Source organism: Danio aesculapii, chromosome 15 (genome assembly GCF_903798145.1).
Source record: "Danio aesculapii chromosome 15, fDanAes4.1, whole genome shotgun sequence".
In the NCBI taxonomy this organism is placed as follows: Eukaryota; Metazoa; Chordata; class Actinopteri; order Cypriniformes; family Danionidae; genus Danio; species Danio aesculapii.
This window is the reverse complement of record NC_079449.1, coordinates 13,876,726-13,904,427: the sequence shown is the minus strand read 5'-3', so window position 1 is coordinate 13,904,427 and position 27,702 is coordinate 13,876,726. Positions and strand designations below refer to the sequence as shown.

The window sequence follows — 27,702 nt, the reverse complement described above, 5'->3', positions numbered from 1 at the left end:
TTTCAGCAAGACAATGATCCAAAACACAGCTAAGGAAACTCTCAATTGCTTCAGGGAAAGACAATTAAGCTGTCAAATGGCCCAGCCAATCACCTGACTTTAATCCAATAGAGAATGCAAACTAAAGATCAGACTTAATATACGAGACCCATAGAACATATATTTTTACACTCTGTTAAAATCTGTGAAAAAAAATCACCCCTGAGCAATGCATGGTCCTTCATTCTCCATATGAGAGGCGTCTTTAAGCTGCCATCACCAAAAAAGCCTTTTATATAAAGTATTAAATACATTTCAGTAGTTCAGTATTTTTTCCTTGTGTCATTTCATTGTTATTACACATAACTAATCTTTCAGATTTGATTTTTATGTTTGTATTGTTTTTACCAAAATTTGCATCTATTTCATGTCAACAGCTCCTTTAGAAATATTATTCCCAGGAAAAACATGACATGTTTAATACCTAGCTCCCCCACTGTATATACAATATACATGAATGTAGTTCAGTTCTCCTGTGGTGTTATACAAGGCAGGATGATTTGACGAGGATTTGGATTTTGAATGAGTCTTATCTTTGTCTCCAGACTCTTCTTCTCTTTCGACACTCTCTTGGCCTCCTCCTTTAATTGCTCTCTCTCTTCTTTCACTCTCTTCTCCTCCTCTCTCAGCTTCTTCATTTCCTCCTCAAACAGCCGCAGCTCCTGCTCAAACTGCTCGCTCTCTTTGGTCAGTCTGTCCATTAGTTCAGCATGCTCTCTCTCTTTCTGCTCCAGTTCTGTCTGTTGCACAGCCGCAGTTCCACAGCCAACAACACCATACTCCAAACTCTGCTGCAAGAGACAGATATGTAGGAAGAACAAGAAGTATAAATAAGTATTAAAGTTAGTATTGAAATGCAAGTGCTTCCCAGTACTGGGTTGCAGCTGGAAGGGCATCTGCTGCGTAAAACATATGCCAGAATAGCTGGCGGTTCATTACGCTGTGGCGATCCCTGATAAATAAGGAACTAAGCTGAAGGAAATTGAATAAAATGTGTTGCAATTCTTTTTTTTCTATGTATATCTTAGTGAAGTGCCTTCATGAACAAGAAATAACTTGGCCATTTGATTTGATCATTGTGCTTTGCTACATTTCATGCGATAGGTTCTCAGTGTAGCACAGGGAATTTTTTGCTACAATGGAGTACTATAGTGTCTGTGAATTTTTTTGGGGGAAAATTAATCATTTAAAAAATGAAAATAAATAAAAATACATATTTTTATTACCAAAATTAAAAAGCCTAAAACCAGTGAAACACTTTTTGAAAATAAATACACACGTTAGTTAGTAAAGGAAACATTTAGTAAAAATGATATCTGTTTATAATAAATATTAATACAAAATCATGCTTGAAATTCAGGATAATATTTTGGATAAATAATACAAAACGTGATTTAAATGATTTAGTAAAATTTGGTTAAAACAAATCAAAATAAAATAAATAATAATAATAATAAGTGCTACAAGTAGAATAAAAATATTTAAATAAATAGAATCTAAATACTGTTTTAAACTATTTATTAAATACATTTATCACAGTATCATTTTTTAATTAAATTTCAAAACACTATTTGCCTTTTACAATTTAAGGATGGAGGTCTCGAACAAGGATGATCATATTTGATGGTCGGTGACATCTAAAAAAAACTGAAAACCAGTGCGAGGTTTCGCTACAGGCGCAGTGGGTAGCGATGTCGCCTCACAGTAAGAAGGTCGCTGATTCGAGCCCCGGCTTGGTTAGTTGGCATTTCTGAGTGGAGTTTGCATGTTCTCTCTGTGTTGGCGTGGGTTTACTCCGGGTCCAAAGACATGTGCTATAGGTGAATTGGGTAGGCTAAATTGTCCGTAGTGTGTGTGTGTGTGTGTGTGTCCTGGTTCTTCAGATTGGGAGTTGAGCATTGGGCTAACAACTCACCTCATAAAAACTAGAGGTTACGAAACACCAATATGGTGTGGTTAAATATCAACTTCCATATAAATGGCCCTGGGAGTAAGTTAGAAATTTATTAAAATTACTGTCATTTATTAAAGATATTGCAATAATTAATCATTCAGTTTCCTTCAGCTTAGTCACTGTAATAATTAATCAAAATAAGAATTGTAGAATTGTTATATTTTATAATGAAAAATACGTTTCAAATAAACAGTTTTTGGTCCCACTTTATATTAAGTGGCCTTAACTAATATGTGCTTACACTGAAATTATTCATTTTTTACAGTGTACATATTGTGTAAATATGTTTTTACATTATACTTATGATTGATTAAATACATTCATGTAATGTATCATCTTTAATTACACTGTAAACACCTTAACACACCCTTAAACCTACCCATACCAACAAACCTTTCTCTAACCCTACTGTTATCCTACCTGTGTTCTGCAATACGTTATTAAGACAGTAAGTACATTGCGTTTATTTTCTGATGCAAGTAATTAAGGCCACTTAATATACAGTGGGACCCGTATGATGCCAAAATTTAACCCATGATAAACATCTGAGATAAACATACACTGTGAACCTGCCACACCCACCCTTTTGACATCATAATCACTGGCTTCTCCCTCCAGGAGGAGGAGATTTTGAACTTCAAAGCAGCTGTCTTGGATTATTATAGCAGCCTACAATATAACAAAAATGATATACACATTATACAGAAAAATCATCTAGCTGATATTATTTATTATTAGTTAACCGATGTCGTCTACCTGCAGACTGTAGAGTATATGGATTAAGTTGTGAACACCCTCCGCTACCTAGATTGGTAAAGGTAAATAAATATGCATTAATTATAATCATAAATGCTAAACAGACAAAGTAGATGTCATGCACAAGGAAAATTTCGACCTAAATTATTGATCAGTTGATAAATTAATCAATCATTTAGACTGTTCAGTAGAAAAAAACAAACAGTTCACAGAATATTATCAGCTTGTATTTTCAAGAATAAGGTTAAATATATTGTAAATAGCTTTCGAATGAGTTTACCTTTAAATAAATTTGAGGGGCGGGGTTTATCGGGGCCATTGTGAGAGGGCCGACCCCTGTTCCTACCAGACCACTCCTCCTGCTCCTACTCGGCAAATTTTGTTCATTATCTGGAAGGAGAAAAAGAAATGTAATTTTATTACTGTCGGCATGTTGTTCCGCCACAACATGCCGACAGAGACTGCATAATAAGCTGGGGGATAAAAATGTTTTTGAACAAATCATAGAGTTGGTAAGGGACATTCTAAGTCGATCTCATTCTAAGTCGATCTTTTATATTGCTATATTTATGCCGGGGTTAAATTTTTACCAAGAAATAGTGGGAGATCTCTGTAGATTGATGGCATTTCATGCCGTTCAGCTTTATAATCTTAAAATTTGGGCAAAATCATCTGTTTTGTCATCACTTAGACACTATAGAACTCTACATAATGAAGGAGAATCATTCAAATACGAGTTCTAAAGTGACGTCTGTGAACTGGCAACGATTTCTGCTGTTCTGACATCAGCTGCAGATGTGAATAAATAGTGGAAGAAAGTAGTTCCTCATACAAAAGGGTTTTTAGACTCTACGCGTGATTTTCTTTCTTATACACGTGATAACGCCGTCATACTGTTGTATAAATGCAATATCACACATGTAGCAGTGCGATATGGCTGTATATCGGCACTAGTGGGGGGCACTAAGGCACTCGGCCTGTAGCCTCTAGGCAACACACGCCTCCCACCTGTGCCAATAATTAGTCATATCGCACATGTTGCTCATATCATAATCTGGGTGTGAAGGTATTACTCACAGTTGGCTCTTTCCTCAATAAAGCCGTCAGGGGTACTTGGTGACAATATGCATGGGAAAAGCCAAGACAGCAAGGTGACAGCCAGCTTCACCACTGGGAAAGAAAGAAAGTTGGGTTACAACACGCTGCTTTTATATCTGTCTGCAGTGGAAAAAAGAGATTTTTATTTTACCCTCTTCTTGTGCATCAGACAGTAATGTGACACACTGAGGGGTGTTTTCAGGGTGGGGTTGAACGAGAAGGCGACAGCTAGCCAGACTCCATCTACTACCAGAGCCTCTGCAGATCCTTAACTTCTCCTCAATGACGGAGCACACCTGCAGATCCAGTGAAAACAGCGCCTCTACATGCAGACACACACACAAAAAAATCAGACACGAGGAATGGTAAAGTCACAGACAAAGTGATGGATGGATGGATGTGTACCTTGTAGCTTCTGTATCTTCTTGACTTTAATTTCCCCCTCATTCTTCTTGGTTTGGTCATCAGGAAGACTAAAATACACACAGATATATATGAAGAGTTTAGACAAAAAACCTCTAAATGCCATCTAAAATTTTCTTCTGAAATGTGCATTTTTCTCAGCCTTCTTTATTTATGTTCAGTTTCTTGACATTAAAGGCATCAAATATACAGTTCTGTCTGGTTCTTGATTCTGATTGGCTGATGAGATATTAAAATAATATCAGCACTCATATAGCCTCTTCACCCTTGTGTATTACTCCACCCAAGCAGAAGACTAACAACTCACGAGGCATTTTTAGTCGAGAATGTAGTAGTTTAGATTGCATCTATGCAGTTTATTTATGAGGATAGTGCCTATTTTAAATATTTATAATTTCGGCGGCCATCAGCCTGTCATACTGAGCAGAGCAAAGATGGTTGACGTTCCACCACAAGATGGCGACAGAGACTGCATAATAAGTCCTTAGGGGAAAAACCTCAGTGTTTTCTTTTCGTACTTTAAACTACAGCTGATCAAATCATCATAAAACAGGTAAGTGATATTCTAAGTCAATCTCTCTCTTTTGTATGTTGTAGTGCTGTATTTATACCACAGTAATCTGGTAATGTTATTACAGTAATAACATTCAGCCTTATAATCTTAAAATGTGAGCAAAATCACCTATTTTGTCATCACTTTAGACATTACGCTAGTGAATATATGTATATACACACTGTTTATTTAATATATTAAACAGTTTTCATAAACAAAACTCTTAAACAATAAACAATACCCTCTATTTTTATCAAAAACAAAGAAATATTGCTATATTTTAAAAGTGTATTACAGTTAGCCATCACATCAATTATTTCAAATACCTGTAAATGCATGAAGCCATTATTACAGTTATTAGAAGTTTTGTTTTCATCCAAAGTTGCAAATTTCCATCCCATGTTTAAAAAAATAAAATATATTTAATAAATGTATTTTTATCACAGATTATGTGCAACTTAATTGGATCAAAAAATGTACCCAGCAGAATTGAATATGGTGGTAGGGGTGTAATCCCGGTGTCCTGGCCAAATTCTCTCCATCAGCCCTTACCCATCATGGCCTTCCAATCATCCCCATCCACAGAATTGGCTCTATCACTGTCTCTCCACACCCCCAATTGCTGGTGTGAAGGGAGCGCACTCGCGCTGTTGTCCTGTGGCTGCCATCACATCATCCAAGTGGTTGCTAAACACCATACCTGCCAACACTCCCGTTTTTCCCAGGAGTCTCCCATATCTCTTGTCACCCTCCCGTTTTGTTATTTCTCCTGGAAAACTCCCATAATTTCACCCCCCCCCCTGCCCCCGATCCTCAGCTTTTTGGTACAGTCTGTAACATCACTGGGTCGCCAACTTTGGTATAGTATCCGATCGCAGCAGTCACCCAAAACCCGCTCCAAAGTACAATTACTAACACCACCGTAATGTTACTAACCCGGTTCCCAACAGTGTTATTCAGACACCTCACCCCCAAACATCATTCATTTTCCTTCGGCTTAGTCTCCATTTCAGAGGTCACCACAGTGGAATGAACCGCCAACTATTCCAGCATATGTTTTATGCAGCAGAAACACCCATACACTCATTGACACACACACACACACACACACACGCACGCACGCACACACACACACACACACACACACACACACACACTCATACACTATAGCCAATTTAGTTTATTCAGTTCACCTACAGCGCATGTCTTTGGACTTTGGGAGAAGCCGGAACACCTGCAGGAGACCCACGCCAACACAGGGAGAACATGCAAACTCCACCAATAGAATCTGGATGCAGCCTTTATGATGCAAGCTGAGATTGCATCACTCAGCGATGCAAAGTCATACACAATGCACTCAATGGAGTGAGTGACATCACTGTGAGGGGTAGGGTTAGGGGTGGGGTTAGGTGAGCCCATTAAAAAGCATTCGATGCAGCACAGATTGCACTGCACCAGGTCTGCATTCAGACCCCTCTCAACTCCACACAGAAATGCCAACTGGTCTAGCCGGGACTCAAACCAGCGAGTGCGAACCACTGTGTCACCAATTGTTTTAAAGTTATACAAAGTTTGACTCAATATGTTTAGTCAGTTCGATTAATGTAAGTTGAGATGACTAGAAAACGTTACATGATTCAACAAAAAAATCTAGTCCTAACACACCTCTCCGCGGCCTGTCTCAGCAGTGTCATCCACATGTTGCGCTCCTCACGAGTCTGTGTGTGTATCTCGTACATCTCCGGCCCCACAGAGCAGTCACTACTGATGAGAAATAGTCCTCGCTCCTGATTGGCTATTTCCCTCACGATAAGCCTTCGCAAGGGCATCACGGAGGGTTTCTGCTCCTGAAGACACAATATATTTGCGCGAAAGACACAAATCTTATATCGTATATAATCTCAATTGTATATAATCTCAATATAATGTGCACGTACCAACGCAGCAAAGACAAACTTCTGCTCTTTTTCCTGAAGGAAAGCCAGAACGTCTGTGAGGAGCAATGCCAGAACATCTGTAAAGGGAAGAGACACCAAGAATTGAGTTATCGCGTATTTATGAACAAAAATTATACAAACACATGCAGTAGGACCTTTGAGTCTGCCAGAGGTGGTCCTGCATGTCAGCACTGAGGAGTGAGTAAGAGTTCGTTGTGGTTTCTGCAAGTCTTGTTTGCTGAAGATCTCTCCGTTCTTCAGACGAGTGCAGCTCTTGTTGTCTAGTCGACTGATGATGTCCTGCAGCTTCTTTAAACGCTCGTACTCTCCCACACGCCGCTCCACCTCCTCTATAACCGCACGCAGACCCTCCAGTGACATTGCAATGTCATAATGCTCGCCACTGCTATCTATAGGGCAAAACACACAATAAAGTGATCATTAACAATATACAGTTGAAATCAAAATTATTAGCCCTCCTTTTTTTCAAATATTTCCCAAATGATGTTTAACAGAGCAAGGAATTTCCTATAATGTTTTTTCTCCAGGAGAAAGTCTTATTTGTTTTATTTCGGCTAGAATAAAAGCAGTTTTTAATTATTTAAAGACCATTTTAAAGTGGATATTATTATCCCCTTAAGCAATATTTGTTTGTCTACAGAATAAACCAACATTATACAATGACTTGCCTAATTACACTAACTTTCCCAATTAACATATTTAAGCATTTAAATGTCACTTTAAGCTGAATAATAATTGTATCTTGAAAAATATCTAGTCAATTATTATGTACTGTCATCATGGCAAATATAAAATAAATCAGTCATTAGAAATTAGTTACTAAAACTATTATGTTTAGAAATGTGTTAAAAATTCTTTCCGTTAATCAGAAATTGGGGAATATAACATACAGGGGGGCTAATAATTAAAGAAGGCTAACAATTCTGACTTCAACTGTATATAGTGTATTAAAGATATATAGTTCACCCAAAAATATTCTCACTATTTACTCAATAGTAAAGTATGCACTGCACTTCAGCGTTATTTGATTTTAGTGCATTAATCTTACAAACAGAATAACTCTATAGATAATGACTCACACTTGTTAGGTCTCGCAGGTCAGTGGGTTTCACAAAGCTTGATTATATTTGGTTTTAAAAAACATTTTTAGAGAAAAGATTGTGATCCATAAAGAGATTTTGTAAATTTCCTTCAGTAAAGATATCAAAATAAAATTTTTAATCAGTAATATACATTGCTAAGAACTTAATTTTGACCACTTTAAATGGGATTTTCTCAGTATTTTGATTGTTTGAACCATCAGATTCTAGATTTTCAAATATGTTTTTATATAAATGATGGTTTATTTTGTACAGTTTATGTATTTTATAATTTCAATATTCTGTGTTTAATATCTTTAAAAGTGCATTTCAAATAAAAATCATTATTATTATTATTATTATTATTATTATTATTATTATTAGGTTAGGTTACTTTATTTATACCCAAATGTAGATTTGGTTTGCAGTCAAGAGTCCTCATCTCACAACAGTGCCACACAAAGGAACTCATACAGTAACAACAACAAATGAACATTAGGACATAAAACACTTATAAAGTATAAATGAATAATCACTTCAAGTGTGCACCCCCCCAATACATGTTTAAAACGATCTAAAATATACAGGTCACAGAAATACCTTTGCTTTAGTCTATGCCTTATTTAAATATCTAATGGCTGCTGGTATGAAACTGTTTTTGTATCGTTTCATTCTACAGCTTCATACTAGAAACCTAATATATTATTATTATTATATTATAATTTATTATTATATTCATAAATTGTATCTTTTTTGTATTTACCATCAGTGTGTTGAAGGAGTCTCTCTATCAGAACAGGGTACTTTGTGATTCTCTGAGTCACGAGCAATAGGAATTCTGGGATTTCGCGTCGTTTGATGACAGATTTGGTGCTCTGCTGCTGTGGAAGACAAAAAAAAAACATGATTATTATAAAACTTATTATAAGCTGCTTTCCATAAGAGCGTATGTGCACATTCATTCAACTTACTCTGAGAAATATCTGCAGTTTCCTGTTGTTCTGCAACTGCTGCTTATAAATCTTCAGCGCTTCTGGATGCTGACTGCAGAAATCGCCATAAAACTCTATCATCTGAGAAGCATTCGGGTCTGAGAACTACACACAAAATTACAAATTAAGCTTTAGATAAAACCTAAATTTGATCAGCCACAATATGTAAAGTGATTATTTTCTTGCCTGCTGACACAGGACATCACCGATTTGCTGAATGATGTAGTTCTTGTGTTCTCCTGGATAAACAGACGCCCTCTGTCTGGTCTCCATGTCTAAAAGAAAGTTCCTATGTAAAGCTAAGAGCTCATCCAGCCTGGGGAAAATCTGACTGATAATGTCCTGCTCCAGCTGCACGTCCTCCTGCAGACCCCGTCTCAAAACATCAGCCATAACGGAGAGCGTCTGGACGTGGTGAAATTCTGTCTGCATCAGCTCTGCCACAAACACAACACTAACCAATCAAATCAGGCAATTCATCAAACACAATAGACAGTTTTAAGTAACGGTGTATTGTACAATAGTCAGCATTTGAAGTGGTTCAAAGTGTTGTCAAAAAAGTATTGAACTGATAGTTTGATCTCCATTATTAATACTTTTAACACTTAAATGATTTAAGAGAAGGGCGTAGGAGGAAACGATTAAGATGTCTTTTAAGATATAGGTGACAACAAATGATTTTTTCCATTATCTGTTTTACATTCATTTTATTAGACATATTTTTCTTTCATGTACGTCTCTGACATTATGTATATAGACCTTCCCTTTAATATATAGTTACAGGTTTCTGTATGTATGTGTTTGTGAATAGGAAGAGTTCAGATGCAAAAGCTGAAAAGGCCATTTTCGCCAAAAATGACATGTTCAACAAATATTTTTGCTTCAAAACATCTAAATCACAGCGTCAGCCCCTTCAGAAATCACAGTTTGTTGGCAAAAGCCTCTAAACCCCACTTGCCTTAAACAGCAAAAGGCGCTATCTTCAGAGAACCAATAAGCAGGCACATTTTGAATCATATGTTTTAAATGTAGCAGCGCGCTGACACGCCGGCTTTTATGAGGAGACTGTTTAATTCAGATTCAGAAGTAGATTTTAAAAGATGGAGTTCAATGAACTGCATAAACCTGTCTGACTGTCAGTGAATGGCAAATGAAAACGTGCCTTACCTCAAAACTCTGTGCATTATAAAAAAAAAGAAAACACACAGTAAAGTCGGAAGTGTAACATGCATTCAAAACGTGTTTTTGCACAGTGACGCTACTTTAAATGAGTCCGATTTACTTTACATTAAACGGAAACTCTGTTTTGCGAAAGACGAAGTTAAGATGCCTTTCTTTTATCTGGCATGGATGCTATGAGGATAAACAAGAGATGAAAACGAAACCAAGACCTTGAGTATGGTGAGAATGAATGAATGAATGAATGAATGAATGACAGCTTCTAAGAGAAATCTCCTGTTACCACAGTGGAATGAACCGCCACTTAATTGACAGATGTATTTTTAATTTTATGTGGTTTGTGTATGTGTTTTATGTCTGGTAAAATAATTTATAAATCGCATCTTTAGTGATTTTCATCTAAATTCACTGTCTTGTCCCAATAGGTATATTTAGAGGTTTTTGCAAAAAAAGCAGAAGTGGATTTAGCTGGTTTTGATGTAAAAGAAAATCTACCTTGTTAAACCAAAAATTGTCTAAAGTGACATTTATGAAAAAGTTATTTTATTAACTAGCTTATAACCTTATTATTACATATAAAATGAAACTGCTAAACCTAATCAGAGGAGCCTGATGGAAAATGCTCATTTACAAGAAAAGAGGTCTGATGGATTTAGAGGGTTTTGCTTCTGAACTCTTCATATACAGTATATACTTCGTAATTTTTATTTGTTTCATATTGTTATCAACCATGCTATACACATTGAACTAACTCAATGTTGAAGAATACTGTTATTACCATTATTGATAACCATGTCCACTAAAAACACAAGAAAGTTTAAGTAAAATAAAATAAAAAGACTGTAAGACAAAACGCTGCCAACAAGAGAAACGTAAAAACAATCTTCTAACACGGCACTACTGCATCGTACGTCCGGCGAGTGCATCAAGTCTTGTTTACAGTGCCCTTAACACAAACAGCTATAGAGAAAAATATGTATGTAAAAGTCCCGTCTTTATCAGCTATCTCAGATTCATCACCTTTGGAGTTCTTCATCTCAGGGTCCGGAGAGGATTACATTGATCTAAATAACACTCTGCTGTATCTAAGAGTTTAAATCACAAAACCTGATGGCGGCATCATAGCAGAAGCTGCAACAATTGGAATAATCAATTACTCCGCTGCAACAATTTCATAAGTCGACGTAAGTCTCGGAGATCGATTAATTTCCCAAAGCTCGAGCACCCATCCCTACAGATGTGTCATCAAGAGTCTCATCAACTACAGCAAAGACACACTGGAATCAACCTTCTCTGCTGGTCTTTTTATCAAAGACACAGTGGGACACATGGACAACAAAGAAACAGCCGGTAATAACCATGACCTGACAAAGAGGTTGACATTCACAACCAGAAGTAAGATTGACGAGCTGACGGCACCTATTCACAGCAATATTTTCCTTTTTAAGAAAAATGAATGCTGAATGGAGTCGACATAAAAATACGTATGATCAGAATGTATATATTTATAATTGAACAACACCAGTTATTGGCTCAGGACAATTTTGATCCACTTCAAATGATGACAACTGTGTACTACACATAAACCATCGTTTTGCAGCCATAATTCACATCCACATTGACTATATCTGCTCAAAGTTCCAGCTAAGACTATATTTCTTTGAGGAGACAGAACGATTGGAGTAGATAAAACTGTGCAAGTAATAGCAAAAGATACAAATCACGTTTTATTTCCAATTTATGAAGTACTGTCATCAGGGAAGCCATACAGAGTTCCTTTATGTGAAAGTAACCATTACAAGAAGTCATTTATACCATTGTCTATTAGCATTTTAAGTGGAAAACTACATTGATGGGTCTTTTTAAATGTCACTGTTGTTGGTAAATGTTATGTGTTATGTGAGTCCAAGACAAATGTGCTACTTGAGTCCAAGACAAATTTCCTGAAAAAGACAATGAAATGGATAACTCATACAGACCATAGATGATCTCCTGTCTCTTGACCACCTCTTTCTTCAGTGTCCTGCTGAATTCAGCATCTACAACTGCACTCCATGATTCAGCAGAGTAGTCAAATGAAATCTGAGCTGATGAATCTGGCACGGAGATGATTAAATGTGCAAAATTAAAAATTGGTTTAAAAAGTGTCATTTACAATGAATTTAAAAAATGACATGAATGACATGATCTAGTAGGTCTCTGTCATCTTTAATGTGCGTGTTCGCGCGATTTCAGGAGGCGTGGCTTTGGATGGCATTTGAAAGATATTATGCTAACCGTTTAGCATTTAGGCAGATCACCTACCGTAGTTTTAATTGTATTTAAAAAAAAACTAAACTGCTGAACATTAATTTAATTGTATGAGGAAAAAAGCCTAGTAAAAGGTAGAGTAGTAGTAAGAATAAAAGTCAAACTTACTGGAGGTGGAGCTTACAGAAAAATGACCAATCAATGACTTGCTTTTCCGCAGAGTGACATTATGGCCACACCCCTCGCTGTTACTCCTTTTTCTGATTCAGAAGCATAAAAAAAAACATCTCAAATCTTAAAACACTGCTGTCATTAAGACAATTAAAGTTAGTTTAACACAGAGACAGACCTGTGTGATACTGTGCTACTCTCAGGGACCAGAGACAGAGATGGAGAACTCTGACTGGACGAGTCTGTTAATGAAGCATTATAACATAAACACTTCATGACATGGTTAATCAGAATGTAAAATAAAATAGCACAATGGGCTCTCTCACAAATTAATATTGAAGAGTCTGCGCTTTTCAGAAGTGCCTGATGAGGATTCTGCATTATGGAAATTAATGCAAACACATATTTTAGGGTCAAGCAGTCTTGTAAGTAAAGCTGCACACAAACACACACTTACACACCTTTAAACACAGAGGGGCAGAATCACAGCAGGCCTTATGAATGATCATGGAGCAGTCTGGACAGGAAGTGACATCATAAAGTTAGTGTAGACATTTGGTACAATTATTGGTGCATAAATGTAAACAATATAATGCAGATTGACTCTAGACTACTATTATCATAGGACTGTTGTGTTCAGAAAAATATGGTAGATTGTTTGTGTGCCGATTTTTTCTTTAATAATGAAAACATGGCCGATTGACAGAGAACCTCTGCAAGTATTACAGGTGATTTGAATATTCAAGAAACATATGCTCACATGTGCACTGCTGTGGTTCATCACTGTTCATTTCCTCACAGACTGCACAAGCTGTATTAACAGGCTCCTGCAGTGAGCAGAGCTGGTGCAAAGCTGAGGAAACATCTGCATTGACCTGTCAACAAATAGATATTAAAGAATTATTAACACAAAATTTTGTAAGAATATTGAATGTTATTTTTCTCCTGCAGATTTATTAAATAAATATATATTATTCATTTTATTTCAATTATTGCAAATGTAAAATGACTAAAAGAACAAAACTTTCTAAGTGAAATATAGTTTTGCTAAATATTCTGATATATTTATTATGTTTTTATTTTGGTGTCTTATATACAGTTGAAGGCAACATTATTAGCCATCCTATGAAATCTGAATACTTTTCAAATATTTCCCAAGTGCTGTTTAATGGAGGGAAGATTCGTTTTCAACACATCAACACAAGATTACTTGATTTAGGAGTGAATGGTGATCTTATTTGGTGGATTAAAGATTTCCTTTTAAATCATCCTCAAAGAGTACTTGTTAATGATATGGTGTCTAAAACAATGATTGTAAACACAGGAATTCCACAAGGAAGCATTTTATCACTTTATCATTTTATCATTACTTTTTTCTCTTTACACAAATGAACTTAAGATCCAGGATTTAGGTTTTAAGTTATTTAAATATGCAGATGATATGGCACTTGTTGATCAGTTGACTAAAACAGGAACCGAAGGAGATACAGTACCTTGTCCTATAATTATGTAAATTTGCTTCAAAATTGGTGTTCACTGGAGATCGATTTTAATAAAACCAAGGAGATGATAATTAGCAGAAATAAACTAGTCCTTGGTCAAGGGTTGAAATCTCTGGTCCTTGAGGGAGATGAAATAGAGACAGTTGGATGTTTTAAATATTTAGGAACATTTATTGATTGTGGATTAACATTTGCTCCAAATGCAGAGTGCATTTTTAAAAAAAGCAATGCAGAGATTATGTCTCATTAGGAGGTTTCAACAATTTGGTGTGAGTCAAGATGTTCTGGAGATGGTTTTAACATGATTGCATGCTATGGATGTTGCCAATTAAGGAAAAGCAAAAACTGTTGAGTAGTAAAAATTGCCAGCGAAATTGTGGGTAAAGCACAAAGACAACCAAATGAAATTTTTTATGAGAAATAAACAGAAAACACACGTCATTATTGAAGATTGTTCCCATCCCTTAAATATAAAATTTCAGCTCTTGCCATCAAAAAGACGCTTTAGGCAACCTCATGTAAAGAAAAATGTGTATCAAATGTTCATTGTGCCGACTGCCATTAGAATTTTAAATACTGGGTTCTAAGTATGTAAAGGGTTTTAAATAGAGTTTTTAATGTGATATATGTGATGACATTGAATGTATTTGTGTTGGCTGTTTTTTCTGTATGTGTGTAATGTGAACACTGTTTGTGTGGTGAAGCCAAAGATAAATTTCCACTTGTGGACAATAAAGAAAGTAAAGTAACATAATAGTTTTGATAACAAAATTCTAATTCTTTTGTAATTGCCATGATGACAGTAATAACTTTTACTAGTTATTTTGCAGGGCGACATGGTCACTTAGTGGTTAGCCCTGTCACCTCACAGCAAGATGGTCACTGGTTTGAGTCCCGACCGAGCCAGTTGGTATATCTGTGTGAAGTTGTTCTTCCAGTGTTCGCGTGGGTTTCCTACACGTGCTCCGGTTTCCCCCTCAGTCCAAATAAGACATGCGCTAAAGGTGAATTGAATAAACTAAATTGGCCGTAGTGTATGTGTGTGAATTAGTGTGCATGGATGTTTCCCAGTACTGGGTTGCAGCTGGAAAGGCATCTGCTGTGTAAAACATGCTGAATAAGTTGGCGGTTCATTCCACTGTTGCGACCCCGATGAATAAAAGGACTAAGCCAAAGGAAAATGAATGAATAGTTATTATGCAAGATACTAGTATTCAGCTTAATATTAAACTGAATATATTGGCTTCAATTCAGTTTTTAAAAATTCAAAACTACTTTTATTCCAGCCAAACTAAAGAAATAACAAGTTCTCCAGAAGAAAAAAATATTATAGTCTAAGAATATCCTTGCTCTGTTAAACATCACTCGGGAAATGTATAAAAACAATTAACTTAATTAATACAATTAACAATGTAATTATTAAATTTGGCCTTCAACTACATGAAAATAAAATAGATACTTTTACTTCAAATATAAAAAATATCAATATTATGCACATACAATTTGTTCATTGATTTCTTGATATTTTGTACTCATTAGTACAGGTAAAATACATATATAACAAAACCACTGTTTCGCTTATTGTTTTCACTTAATGGTGTACAGAGATTTTGTCCCTCTCACCTTGTTTTTTATTTTGGTGTTGACCATTCGGCTCCTGAGGAAGCTTAGCGTTCGACTCACTTTATATTTCTCTGTATCACTTTTGGATGTAGGGATGAACTTCTTCTCTTCCTCCTCTGACTTGCTGTGCCACATACTGAGGATTTGAAGATGAATATTGAAACATAGATATACACCTAAAAGTAGAATATGTGAAAATGTTTATGCACTGATGTCTCTAGGCATGGGTTTGGGAAATTAAATACCTTCTGCTCTCTCTAGATGTTTCTTCATCATTGAAGGGGAATAGATCTGGAAACAAAGAAACAAAAACACACACACTTGCAAACTATTAGTCACTTTAAAATCTGTAATTCAATGTTATCTGGACAAGGGATTCATATAGATACACCAAACATCTAAAGTCTAAGGCACTTAAAAGTTACAAAAAAAATCTAAATTCACCTACTTTGAGTGCCTTAGACTGATGATTTTTTTTATTAGCCACTGTTTTGCTCTGGGAATTCTTGCGTGTGTGTGTCTCTCTCTCTCTCTCTCTCTTGCAGACACGTGCACTCGTTCTCTCTGTCTCACTCTCTCTCTATCTCTCGGTTTCTCAGGTTCAAGCCCCTCTGCAATATTATTGGCTGTAGGACTGATCAAGCTTCATCATTTTTGGTGACGTAGTGGCTTCTGCGGCCAATCCCAGTGATCGCAGGTTTTTTTAAAGGATGGCGAGTGGGACGCCAGAGGAGGCATTTTGCGTTCCTGTTTTTGTTCTTTGTTTTATTCTGCCTCCCACTATTTCTTTAGTTTTAGCACTTCGTGTTGCTTTGTCAAAGTTGTTAGTGCCATTTTGTTTATTTTCCTTAATTTTCTATTTACTCTTCATTTGAGATTGTTTATTGATACTTTTTGATTTCCCCAGAGATTTGGGGAAATAGAGGTCATGGACTTACATCCTTACCACACCATAGCGAACCTGTGTATAGGCACACCAGGTTTAGGAGTGATCGCTGTTTTTGTATTTTTCTGTTTGGTTAGGATTAGAGTAGGTAAGTTAGGGTGTACAAACACCGAAGACTTGTTTCTGATTATTTTGTTTTCAGTTAGGTAAACGGGTTATACTGAGTTAGTTTGATTTTTGTTTTTTTTCTTGTCCTCTTCCTTTGCGGGGTTTATTGTACTTGGAATTTTTTGTTATTATAAATTGTATAGAATTTACCTTTTTGTAATTATTTGTTGTTATCTATATTATACTTTCTATTCTTACTATTTTCTGTTTATTTCTGTTTTTGTATAATAAATTATTCTCTTTTGGCAGTATTTGGTTGATGGATGGTTTTCTTCTCCCATTTTACACAAAATTTTCACAATATAAATGTTTCTTACTTCAGTCCCTAGCCTAACATCAAGAAGTCGTATTAGCCACTTTATTTTGTACATTTCTCAATCTGAATTGAACACGCTCCTGGAATTATACACAGGAAAACAGTCAAACTCACCATTCTGTGGACTATAGATGGGAAAATGGTCTTGCATGGGAGAGTCTTGTTCAGATGCTGTAGAGTCTGACTCAAAATCAATTGAGTCCTGAGGATAAATTGCCTAAAATAATAATAATAAAACATTTTGTGGTGCAATTTGCATCTCAAAATCATCACACACAGTAATTCTAGGAAACACACATTCACAAAAAGCCTTTAGAGATAAATCTTCACCTCACCTGATCCTCACCAGCCTGCAGGGTGTTGATGCTGTTTGTAATGGTGAGCGAACTGTTTGTTGAATTAGTTGTGAGCTCATCTACATAAACACAAATATGGATTGTAAAATCACGATACAAGAACATGTCATATTAGATATAATATATACTCTGGATAAGACTTGAGGTTTGTTTTAAACACAATTCAAGAGTTCACACTTAGCGGATGCTTGACTGAATGGTGCGTATTTGGCATGCTGTCCCAGGCAAGAGCCCTGAGCTCATAAGATTCTCAAGCCCGGGGCTCTCCCCTTTATCAGGAGAGAGAAAAGTCTGAGCTCAGGCCCGGTCCTGCAGAAAGCTCCCCTGTTCTCTTCTACTGGAGAAGAAAGGGGGCAGTGGAGTAGAGGTGGTGGGGGAGATGCTGAGAGATCGTCAGATGGTCGAGGTAAGGTGATTTTGGTTATTTATAATGTTTTTACTTACTGATTGATTGGGCTTAGGATTGTTAATGCGAGACCAGACGTGTCAATCACGTGCACATGCTCCTCTCCAAATTTGTTTAAACATCACTAACCAACTAATTTTGTGTTTGTTATTTATTTTCCCAGGAAGGTCCCAAAGTTTCACATATAACCTAATTTAATATGACAAACAACACTAAAAAAACCCCTATATATTACCATGAAACACAAGCATCATATAGCAACCTCTCGATTAAAACAACAAGGCGCATTCAATTCACACTGCAAATAACTTTTAAAATTAAATCAATAATTGTATTCATGAGTGTAGGCCTACTATGAATTTAAAACATTTAAATATGGTTACAATTTATATTAAGGTAACTTAGTGTAGTGTTAATGAATTACATTTACTTAATACTATATGGTTAGGGTCAGGATGAGCCGGGTTCGTGGGTAGTTTAGGGTTGGTTGTAATTTTGTATAATTAATTATAATTGGCCTACTATAGTGAGTACTTAAAACATGTAACAAGGACACCTTAAAATAAAGCGTCACCTAATTATTTTATGAGTAAAGCTGTTTATGTTTGTGAAATACATGTAATGTAGCGATTAGATTTTAATTTATTCATTTTCCTTCAGCTTAGTCTCTGATTTATCAGAGGTCGCCACAGTGGAATGAACTGCCAGATTATAGACCCTTTTCACATGACGTCACGCAGTGTCCGGTTTCAAACGAAATCATTACAAAGATTTACAATTGCAAAAATAACACCAAGACGACAACATTTGAATTCAGTATTATTAAATTATGAATTTATCTGCAACATTATTCATTAAAAGGTAGTACAGATATCAAATTAAATCCACCCAAAAGGTGGCGGTAGGACATAATTAATTAATACAAATGGAAAAACAGAACAAAACATTAATACATCAGTAAATAATAAATTATGAAACTGGCTGCATTTCTAGACATACTTACCAGGTAATATAGATTTAATAAAGAATTGTACTCATGCTGGAACATTTACATATAACAGATAATATAAATGTATATTCAGAGCAGCATTAAAGTAAAAACAAATCCATTATTGAGGAAATAAACTTAATAAGTGAAAAGGTTGCAAACATATACTTTCCTTAATAAACAATAGCTTTTTCATATTCTACATATATAATCATATTCTATGATTAACCAATCATTTTCAAACTCAGAAAGCAGTTCAGTATTGAAAGAGAAACATTTGGACACATGCCCAATACCAATAATAGTCTAATTGTGAAAAGGGTCTTTTCTAAGTCGTTTAACAACAAAAAAATAACATTATCACCGAATACCACAAAATTTGATGAAATTATGCTACACACATTAGCAATATTATTACAACATAGTCATGACATTTTGATATATTGTTGACGAACTCATAAAACATCCTCATTTGTATAATAATGGCAGAGATAAACAAACATTTACCGGAGTCGTCAGATGATAAGAGCTCCTCGTCTTCATCCTGACTGGTGTTGTTGAGCCACGCCTGACAGAAAAGCAAAAAACAACTATGTAAAATAAACAAATAAACATATAACAAACATTTAAAGCAAGAAATGTCAAGAAAATCATAAACGCTAAAACGCTGTGTAGCATTCAAAATGATTCAGTACAAATGATTCATTTGAACAATTCGAATGATTCGGGCGGAATCGCCAAGCGTTCGCATTTGAATGATCGCTTTTCTAAACCATTCAGTGTGAACTTTTATGAACAAACCGAGTCATTAAAAAAATCACTTAGCATTTTGTGATCAATTAGTAAAAAGAAACGACTTAATGGGATTTAATTAGTAAAAAAGGAACAAATGTATGTGATTTATTTATTATGTTATGCTCATTTTTAAACTGTCTGTCATCTACTGTAGCTTATTCTGTATAGCAGGCATAGCTAATAGCTAGAATTGCTCAACACTGTCTGGCACATACATCCACTTACATTGTGAAGCAGTGAGTATGGTGATCCTTTTGTAAAGATTGCATGAAAATGGGCGAGAAATAAATGTCAATACAAGTCACATTCAGCAGCTGTACTTGACAGCCTTGAATATAGTTTTCATAATCAAATAAGAAAGATTAACCTGAGTATGAAGACAGAGTGTTGCTTTCGGTTCTTTCTGTATCCACTCTCAGACCTTTGAGCTAAAATTACACAAACATATACACAATCAAACGAATATCCATTCTTCAAATCAATATAAGAAGTCACAGTGGGGGGATAGTTGACCCAAAAATGTACACTTTTTCATCATTTATTCTACTTCATGTGGTTTTAATGACTTTATGAGTTTCTCTCATCGGTTGAACACAAAAGAAGATATTTTGAGGAATGTTTGTTGCTGGCACTCATAAATTATAGTAACAAAACATCAGTATGGATGTCAGTGGGTTTCAGCGTACCAGCATTATTCAAAATATCTTCTTCAGAAAAAAAACCGCAAATAGGTTTTGATTAAGTGAAGGGTGAGTAAACAATGACCGAATTTACATTCTCGGGTGAACTATCCCTCTTTTAATATTAACAAGCACTACCTGTGTGACATTTAACCTCTGTTATCTGACCTTGTTTATCAATGCAGAGTCCTGTGCACACTCTCGCAGCAGGCATATGGATGATTGTATGGTTGGTGTTGTAGGACAGAGCTCAGACGCACACACGGACAGAGAAAGCATCCCAGAGGCGTGGCTAAACCTGAGGAGGTGGGATTTCCCAGCCCATACTTGTGACACGCCTGCTAGAGGTGTGGCTAGAGGATTGGGAGGACTGAAAGAGATATAAAGAGATTATAAAGGCTCCGATACACTCAAGAACTACGGTTTCTTCATATTTGCTACACTTTCTGCTACAATATTCACTTAAAGAGCATGAAAATGAAAATTTACCCACTATATTTACTCACCCTTGAGTGGTTAGAAACCTTTACGAGTTTCTTTCTTCAGCTGAACATAAAAGAAGATATTTTGATAAAAGCTGAAAACATGTAACTATTGACCTCCATAGTAGGAAAAACTAATTTCAAGTCAATGGTTAGATGTTTTGAGCATTCTTCAAAATATCTTGAATTGTGTTTAACAGAATAAAAACTCCAACAGGTTTAGAACAAGTGAAGGGAGAGTAAATTCATTCATTTTTGGGTGAACTATACCTTTCAGTGTAAAAAGAGTTTAAAATATATCCTGTTACAAAATATTAAAGCTAGATAATATACTAGGGATGCTCCAATCAGAATTTTTGCAGCCGATACTGAGTACCGATTTCTTGTCATGGTGATCGGCCGTTATGCTTCAAGTGTTATATAACTTTGCCATTGCATTCCAGATTTTTTTTCTTAGTATGAGATCTCACCTTACCTAAGAGAATAAATTAAGGATGTTGCATACATGGACGGAAGCAGCTTTACAAAAAATAATAGATAAAACAGATATGGGAAAAAATGGTAAGATCTCCAGATTACTAACAATGCAATTTGAAAACATTGCTCATGTGTTGAAATGCTGTTGATGTATAACCCGGACATGCAAATGCATCTTCTTCTGCTTTTAAACTCGTAAACAAACACTTGCAATCGGTTCATGAGATCGGCCAGACCAGTGAGAACCGATCGAGTTGTGACGTGATCATTGGCCAATACTGATCTCCGGCCGATCGATCTGAGCATTCCTATAATATACCGCCAGAAACTGACAGAGAATATCTCAAATTTCTATGGATATGTATGTGCTGCACACTATTCTTTCAATAAACAAAATACACACCTGACAAAAATGAAAGTGGTTACAAAACAAAAGTTAAAGGAATAGTTTACCTATAATTGAACGTTTACTCAACATTTACTCTCCCTCAAGCGGTTACAAACCTTATATGAGTTTTTTGTTTCTGTTAAATCACAAATGAAGAGACGTTGAAGAATGTTGAAGAAGAAAATTTAAAAACTACTTCGGAAGTCAGGGGTGGATTTAACCAATTAGCAAGGTAAGCGGCCGCTTAGGGCCCGAGGACATCTGGGGGCCCCCAATAATTATCTAGAAGTATAAATTATACATATAAACTATATATAACATTATTTTGTATAGTGAGAGTCAAACAAATATTTTTTTTCCATATTTAAACGTTATTTAATATACAATAAAATATAATATTATTAAAATAATAATGCAATTATGCAATAATAATATAATAAAAATAAATAAATAAATTAATCCACCACCTCAATCATAAAGCAGTCCAGCAGTCAAATCTAAAATCAAAATAATAATATATTATTATTTTTAGTTTTAAATTCATTTTAAGACATTTAATTATTTCAAATGTAAAGCTTACATTAAGATAATACTGAGAAAATAAAAATGAATTAAATTAATTAAAATTAAATAAAAGTAGAAAGGGTGCATTTCAGGACTTGGGGCCCCATGGCTGGAGTTGCTTAGGGCCCCCAAATCACTAAATCCGCCCCTGATAGAAGTGAATGGTTACCAGATTCCAACAATCTTCAAAATATCTTTAGTGTTCAGCAGAAGAAAGAAACTCAAACAAATGGAGGATGAGTAATGCGACACCTCATTTCTTCACAAGTAAATGAATGAATGCACATTTTCTTGGGTGAACCATCCCTTTAAGAAAGCATCTAATTGTTATAGTGATATTTCTATGTTTGTACCAGCTCAGTAATTTATGACTTGAATAGCGTCTCCTGCTTAAATAACAGTTTATAAAGCAAGCTTCACAGCATTAAATATTAAACCTGTCAGTCAATTAGACTTATTACTATTTTCTGCTGTCTGGTGTATTTATATGTTTACTTACAGTACACCTGACCTTGACAGAAGACTGAACAGAAGAAATGAAAAGGCAGTGCTTTAAGACACATATGGTGGCTGATAGAGCTCAATTGTGCTGCAAGTTAAAATAGAAAACACATGCACATAGAAATACTAACAAATGGAGAAAAAGATCTTCAACTGTTTGATAACATACATGCACACATATTCATACAACACACAAGCAAATACAGAAATGCACAGTAAGTTAAGAAAACACGTGCAACACTAACAAATTAAGAAAATATCTTCATCAAGGAGATGTGAGAGCTGAGTTTTTTTGTTTGTTTTAAATATCCTGGTCAGATGTTTAATTGTTGTTTGTATATTTTAATTCCTAATAATCTGTACCATACAATCAGGACATTAAATTAAATGTAAAACAAAACTCACCTCTCAGATCTCCGACAACAAAGCTGTCGGGTTTGTCACTTTTTGGAGACCCCCCCACAAATTTCCATTGTGCTCTGCACTATTTGCAGCACGTTTCTGTATTTGCATGCATTGTGAGAATTTGCTGATGACAGTGAAGACGTTTTCTTAATTTGTTAGTGTTTTTCTTTTTGCTTATGTTTTCTTAACTTGCAGCGCATTTTAACTCTCTTGGTATTTCATGGACAAATGGTGTTTAAAGTAAACTTTCACAAAAAATATTTTAAACTCGAATCAAATTTCGTTTTGGCCTGATTTGTCACAATCATCAGCGTAAATTCACAGATCGCATAGAACTACAAATCTGCCGATATATAAACTACAAGTTCTAGTCATGCAACACACACACACCTGCTCCAAGTCTCCATTGATTAGACTCTCACAGCTGATGCTGTTCATGGACTGATTATACACACATACAGTTGAAGTCAGAATGATTAGCCCCCCTTTGAATTTTTCTTTTTTAAATATTTCCCAAATGATGTTTAACTGAGCAAGGACATTTTCACAGTATGTCTGATAATATTTTTTCTTCTGGAGAAAGTCTTATTTGTTTTATTTCGGCTAGAATAAAAGCATTTTTTTTATTTTTTCTTAACCATTTTAAGGTCAAAATTATTAGCCCCATTTTTTTTTGACTGTACAGAACAAACAATCGTTATACAATAACTTGCCTAAATAACCTAACCCGCCTAGTTAACCTTATTAACCTAGTTAAGCCATTAAATGTCACTCTATAGCTGTATAGAAGTGTCTTGATTATGTTTAGAAATGTGTTGAAGAAATCTTCTCACTGTTAAACAGAAATTGGGGGAAAAAATAAACTGGGTGGCTAATAATTCAGGGGGGCTAATAATTCTGACTTCAACTGTTTATATACGGCTTACTTCGAGACTCTCATTGCTGAGTCTAATACTAAGTTGTACTGAACTTTGAACATTACGACGCGTTTTCCTTGCCTTGCCTTCCGTGTTTGAACCTTGCTTTGTTTTGTTTGTTTTATGTTGTGGGCTTCCTGCCTTTTTGACCAGCAGCCTGTTGATGACTACAACTCTATATTTCCTGTGTACATCTGTTTGTCCCTGTGTTGACCATTGCTTGCCTGACCATCTCTTATCAATAAACCTGCGTTTGGATCCGCACTTCCTTGTCAGCATCCCGTTAACATGACAGAAGTAGGTCTGGTGGCTTTGGTTCAGCAGGCACAGGCGGGTCATACACCCACAGTGGGTCTGGAGTCTCTGGTTCATGGAGCACTGGCAGTTCAGCTAGCCATGATGTGTATGTGTGTGCGCTGTATAAATATTACATGTAATCAATCTTTGACAATCCTCCAGCTGTGTAAGCAATCAGTCAGGATCAGAAGCCGGTGTGAGTGTCTAATCAATGGAGACTTGGAGCAGGTGTGTGTGTGTGTTGCATGACTGGATCTTGTAGTCCAGATATTGGCAGATTTGTAGTTCTATGCAATCTTAGAGTTTACCAGCAATCTGCAAGGATTAGATCACTGGTGATTGTGACAATTTAGTTCGAAACAATGTCACAACTGTTTGTTCTTTTATTTTTAGAGTATATCTGGGTGTCTTCTAAAGCCACACACTACATTCTAAAGCCACACACTACATTCATATGAGGAGCGAACTATTTCACACTTTTTCATAAAAATAAAATAAAACTATGATATAGCTGTAATTTTTTACATACAGTGTTTTTTTAAGACACATAATTTTAAGATACAGTGCTCAGCTTAATTGAGTACACCCTATTTTGAAAAAAAAAGTTTTTATCCATTTCTCAGTGAATATAGGCTATGTATTTTGGTGCATTTAAACAAAGCAGATTTATTAAACAGATATATTTATTAAAATAATATTTTAGTCGCCAAACATATTCAGAAATTGAAAGAAAATACAATTAAATTCAAGCAAAATTTTGCAAAAAATAAACTAAAATTTTTATGTTTTCGCTTCTCTTGATTTTTCCTCTTTCTTTTATTTGCATTTAATATTTTTCTATAGCATATAAATTTAGCTGTACTAGGTTTTGGATCGTTATCGTAAGTTATTTTGTTAGATAAACTCCAGATTTGGCTTCAGTACTGACTAATCTAATGTATAATTAAATATTATATTGCATAGCTTCCTATTAAAAATATGAATTTAAAAGATAGATTTGTGAGGGGTGTACTTATATATGCTGAGCACTGTTTATCTGAAATGTTAAACATAAAATGGGAACAAGAGGTTCAACAATCAATAAGTTTAAAGCAATATGGATACATTACAGATTGAAGAGTTTTATCAGAGCATGCTGACTGGTCTGTTGGGCCAGCTGAAGGGGCGTGTCCCCATCCTGATTGGGCGAGTGGATAGTCATCAGGGCACCAGGCTGACAGAGGAGAAACTCAGAGACACTCACAAACCCCAGACGCACACACACATGCAGAAGAGATTCTATATGCACACAAACACACACATTCACACACAAATTGCAGTTTTAGTTAATTAACTAATTGCATAAATACATTAAAAAGATATTACTATTCCTCTATCTGCCTCCCACTTTGTCGGTTTGTGAAGCTCTTTCAATGACAGTATATTTTGGACATCCTCATTTGTGGTCACCACGGTGACCTCTAATCCAATTAGAAACTCAGTGTTTATAATTCCACTGCTCATCTCCGGACATTTGTGTCATCTGGATGTGAAGCAGGAACAGTAAAATCTGATTACACACACACATCCATACAATACACAGAAACAGGTGCTCCATTTGTCTTTGCCACCATGCATACATACACACACACACACACCTTGTGTGGACTGTCCGAGCAGGTTGTGAGGGGTGTGTAGATTGGCTAGGGCAAGTGTGACCTTTTCATCCATCTCTGCCGTTGTTGAGCCGTCACTCAAACCATATCGACCAATCAGATCTCTGTGCTCACTGGTGCTAAGGCTGTCGCTATGGGTAACCAGGTATTCAGCCAGTTCCTGTGCATCATCCTCCACGTATGTCAGATAAGACATGCCCACACACATCACAGTCTCATCTGTGAAAATATACGCTCGGACACGCACCATCTCTGATTGATTATGACCTAAACACAACGATATAAACAACAATGACATCACACAAAGAGCACCAATTAAACGTATGTATTCATTAAGGACAATCGTATGCAAGGAGGAGCAAGTCTCCTATTAAAACTTTATTACATTATATTATTCATACATTCATTTTCTTTTCGGCTTAGTCGCTTTAATAATCTGGGGTCGCCACAGTGGAATGAACCACCAACTGATCCAGCACATACCCAATTCACCTATACCACAGCACCGGGAGGAAACCCACGCCAACACAGGAAGAACATGCAAACTCCACACAGAAATGACAACTGACCCAGGCAGGGCTCAAACCAGCGACCTTCTTACTGTTATTATATTATATTATATTATATTATATTATATTATATTATATTATATTATATTATATTATATTATATTATATTATATTATATTATATTATATTATATTATATTATATTATATTATATTATATTATATGTGGCATGGTAGCCCAGTGGTTAGGACTGTCACCTCTCTCCAAGAAGGTCGCTGGTTTCTGTGTTGGCGTGGGTTTCCCCCACAGTCCAAAGACATGTGCTACAGGTGAATTGGGTAAGTTGAATTGGCCATAGTGTATGAGTGTGAATGTAAGAGTGTATGGGTGTTTCCCAGTACTGGAAGGGCATCCGCTGTGGCGACCCCAGATTAATAAAGGGACTAAGCCAAAGGAAAATGAATGAATGAATATTATATTATATGTTTTATTACATTATACAGAATATATTATATTGTATATTGCCTATATGCCTATAAAAAAGTGTTAAATGTTATCTATTAACTCTGTAATATCTTCTCCAGCACATCTCAATACTTTCAATTTGGCTAAACCTAATTTATGGTAAATGTATGTTACTTTTTTAAGCTTTTTCTTAAAAACAGTTTTAGCACAATGAAGCTTTGCATAGTCATTCTGGAAATGTCATTGAAAATGTCGATGAAAGTCATTTATTTTCTGGCATGCTTGCTTATGATATATAAAAAAAGACAACACAATGCATCAGTAAAGGTTAAAAAAAAAGTAAGAACATATGACAGAAACATTTTAATTTCTGGAATAAAGATTCAATCTTAGACTTTAAAGTATTTTCCTATATAAAATCCGAGCACGCAGTGAATTTACTTTTTGGTGAGGTAATTTATCATAATTTACTTGATTTTCTTTTTACCTGGTACAATGAAGTACAGCATGGCGTGAACTCTAGTTTGCAGAACATGCAATAGAGTTGAGCCTTCAAGAACCACAAACACCTCTTCATCTTGTACAGAGGGAATCAGCGCAAAAACCTTTGCTTGGCCCTAAAAACACACATTCACAATATTAAGAACTTAAAGAATGCACTTTCATATTGTAGACCTGCATATGGTTGCTTAAAGCGGCTTCAATTTTTAAAAACACAGAACAACAGACAGAAAAGTGTTACTCACATAGATGGGAACCTCTCTTCTGCTTAGCTTCATTGTTATGTTTAGTTTCCTTTAAGCAGAGAAGTATTATTTAAACAGAAACGTTTATGATCGAAAAGTCATATCAAATGAAGAGACAGCATTGA

At 35.6% G+C, this 27,702-nt stretch overlaps 2 protein-coding genes across 2 annotated transcripts; both read right to left on the bottom strand.

Moving 5' to 3' along the window:
* Window positions 1–404: 404 nt before the first annotated feature.
* LOC130242087 (rho guanine nucleotide exchange factor 28) lies at window positions 405–17,960 on the bottom strand. Its single transcript, XM_056474101.1, has 24 exons — window positions 17,945–17,960; window positions 17,283–17,362; window positions 17,062–17,164; window positions 15,823–15,868; window positions 15,578–15,713; window positions 13,213–13,327; window positions 12,914–12,969; window positions 12,779–12,827; window positions 12,631–12,694; window positions 12,450–12,541; window positions 12,011–12,127; window positions 9,039–9,289; window positions 8,832–8,957; window positions 8,624–8,741; window positions 6,916–7,170; window positions 6,761–6,837; window positions 6,489–6,670; window positions 4,253–4,320; window positions 3,999–4,169; window positions 3,827–3,919; window positions 3,030–3,139; window positions 2,750–2,797; window positions 2,576–2,662; window positions 405–830 (listed from the first exon to the last, which is right to left on the bottom strand). The coding sequence occupies exons 1-24, from the start codon at window positions 17,958–17,960 to the stop codon at window positions 504–506; spliced, it is 2,787 nt and encodes a 928-aa protein (XP_056330076.1). The 3' UTR covers window positions 405–503.
* Window positions 17,284–27,702, bottom strand: LOC130242389 (rho guanine nucleotide exchange factor 28). The gene is made up of 8 exons (XM_056474481.1): window positions 27,578–27,702; window positions 27,319–27,448; window positions 25,841–26,125; window positions 25,313–25,481; window positions 20,341–20,542; window positions 19,860–19,920; window positions 19,205–19,265; window positions 17,284–17,362 (listed from the first exon to the last, which is right to left on the bottom strand). Exons 1-7 carry the CDS (start codon window positions 27,608–27,610, stop codon window positions 19,237–19,239), a joined length of 909 nt encoding a protein of 302 aa, XP_056330456.1. The 5' UTR covers window positions 27,611–27,702; the 3' UTR covers window positions 17,284–17,362; window positions 19,205–19,236.

Bases quoted from the DNA above. Each gene is read 5' to 3' on its own strand.
- LOC130242087 (XM_056474101.1), bottom strand. The intron at 13,328-15,577 runs GTGAGAGGGACA...ATTTGTTGACAG, and splicing joins ACACCAAAATAAAAAACAAG to GTCAATGCAGATGTTTCCTC. The intron at 12,542-12,630 runs GTCTGTCTCTGT...CTTCTGAATCAG, and splicing joins AGTAGCACAGTATCACACAG to AAAAAGGAGTAACAGCGAGG.
- LOC130242389 (XM_056474481.1), bottom strand. From the start codon at position 27,610: ATGAAGCTAAGCAGAAGAGAGGTTCCCATCTAT. The intron at 26,126-27,318 runs GTAAAAAGAAAA...CGTTGTGTTTAG, and splicing joins GCTGTACTTCATTGTACCAG to GTCATAATCAATCAGAGATG. The intron at 19,266-19,859 runs GTTAATCTTTCT...CTTTTCTGTCAG, and splicing joins CACTCTGTCTTCATACTCAG to GCGTGGCTCAACAACACCAG.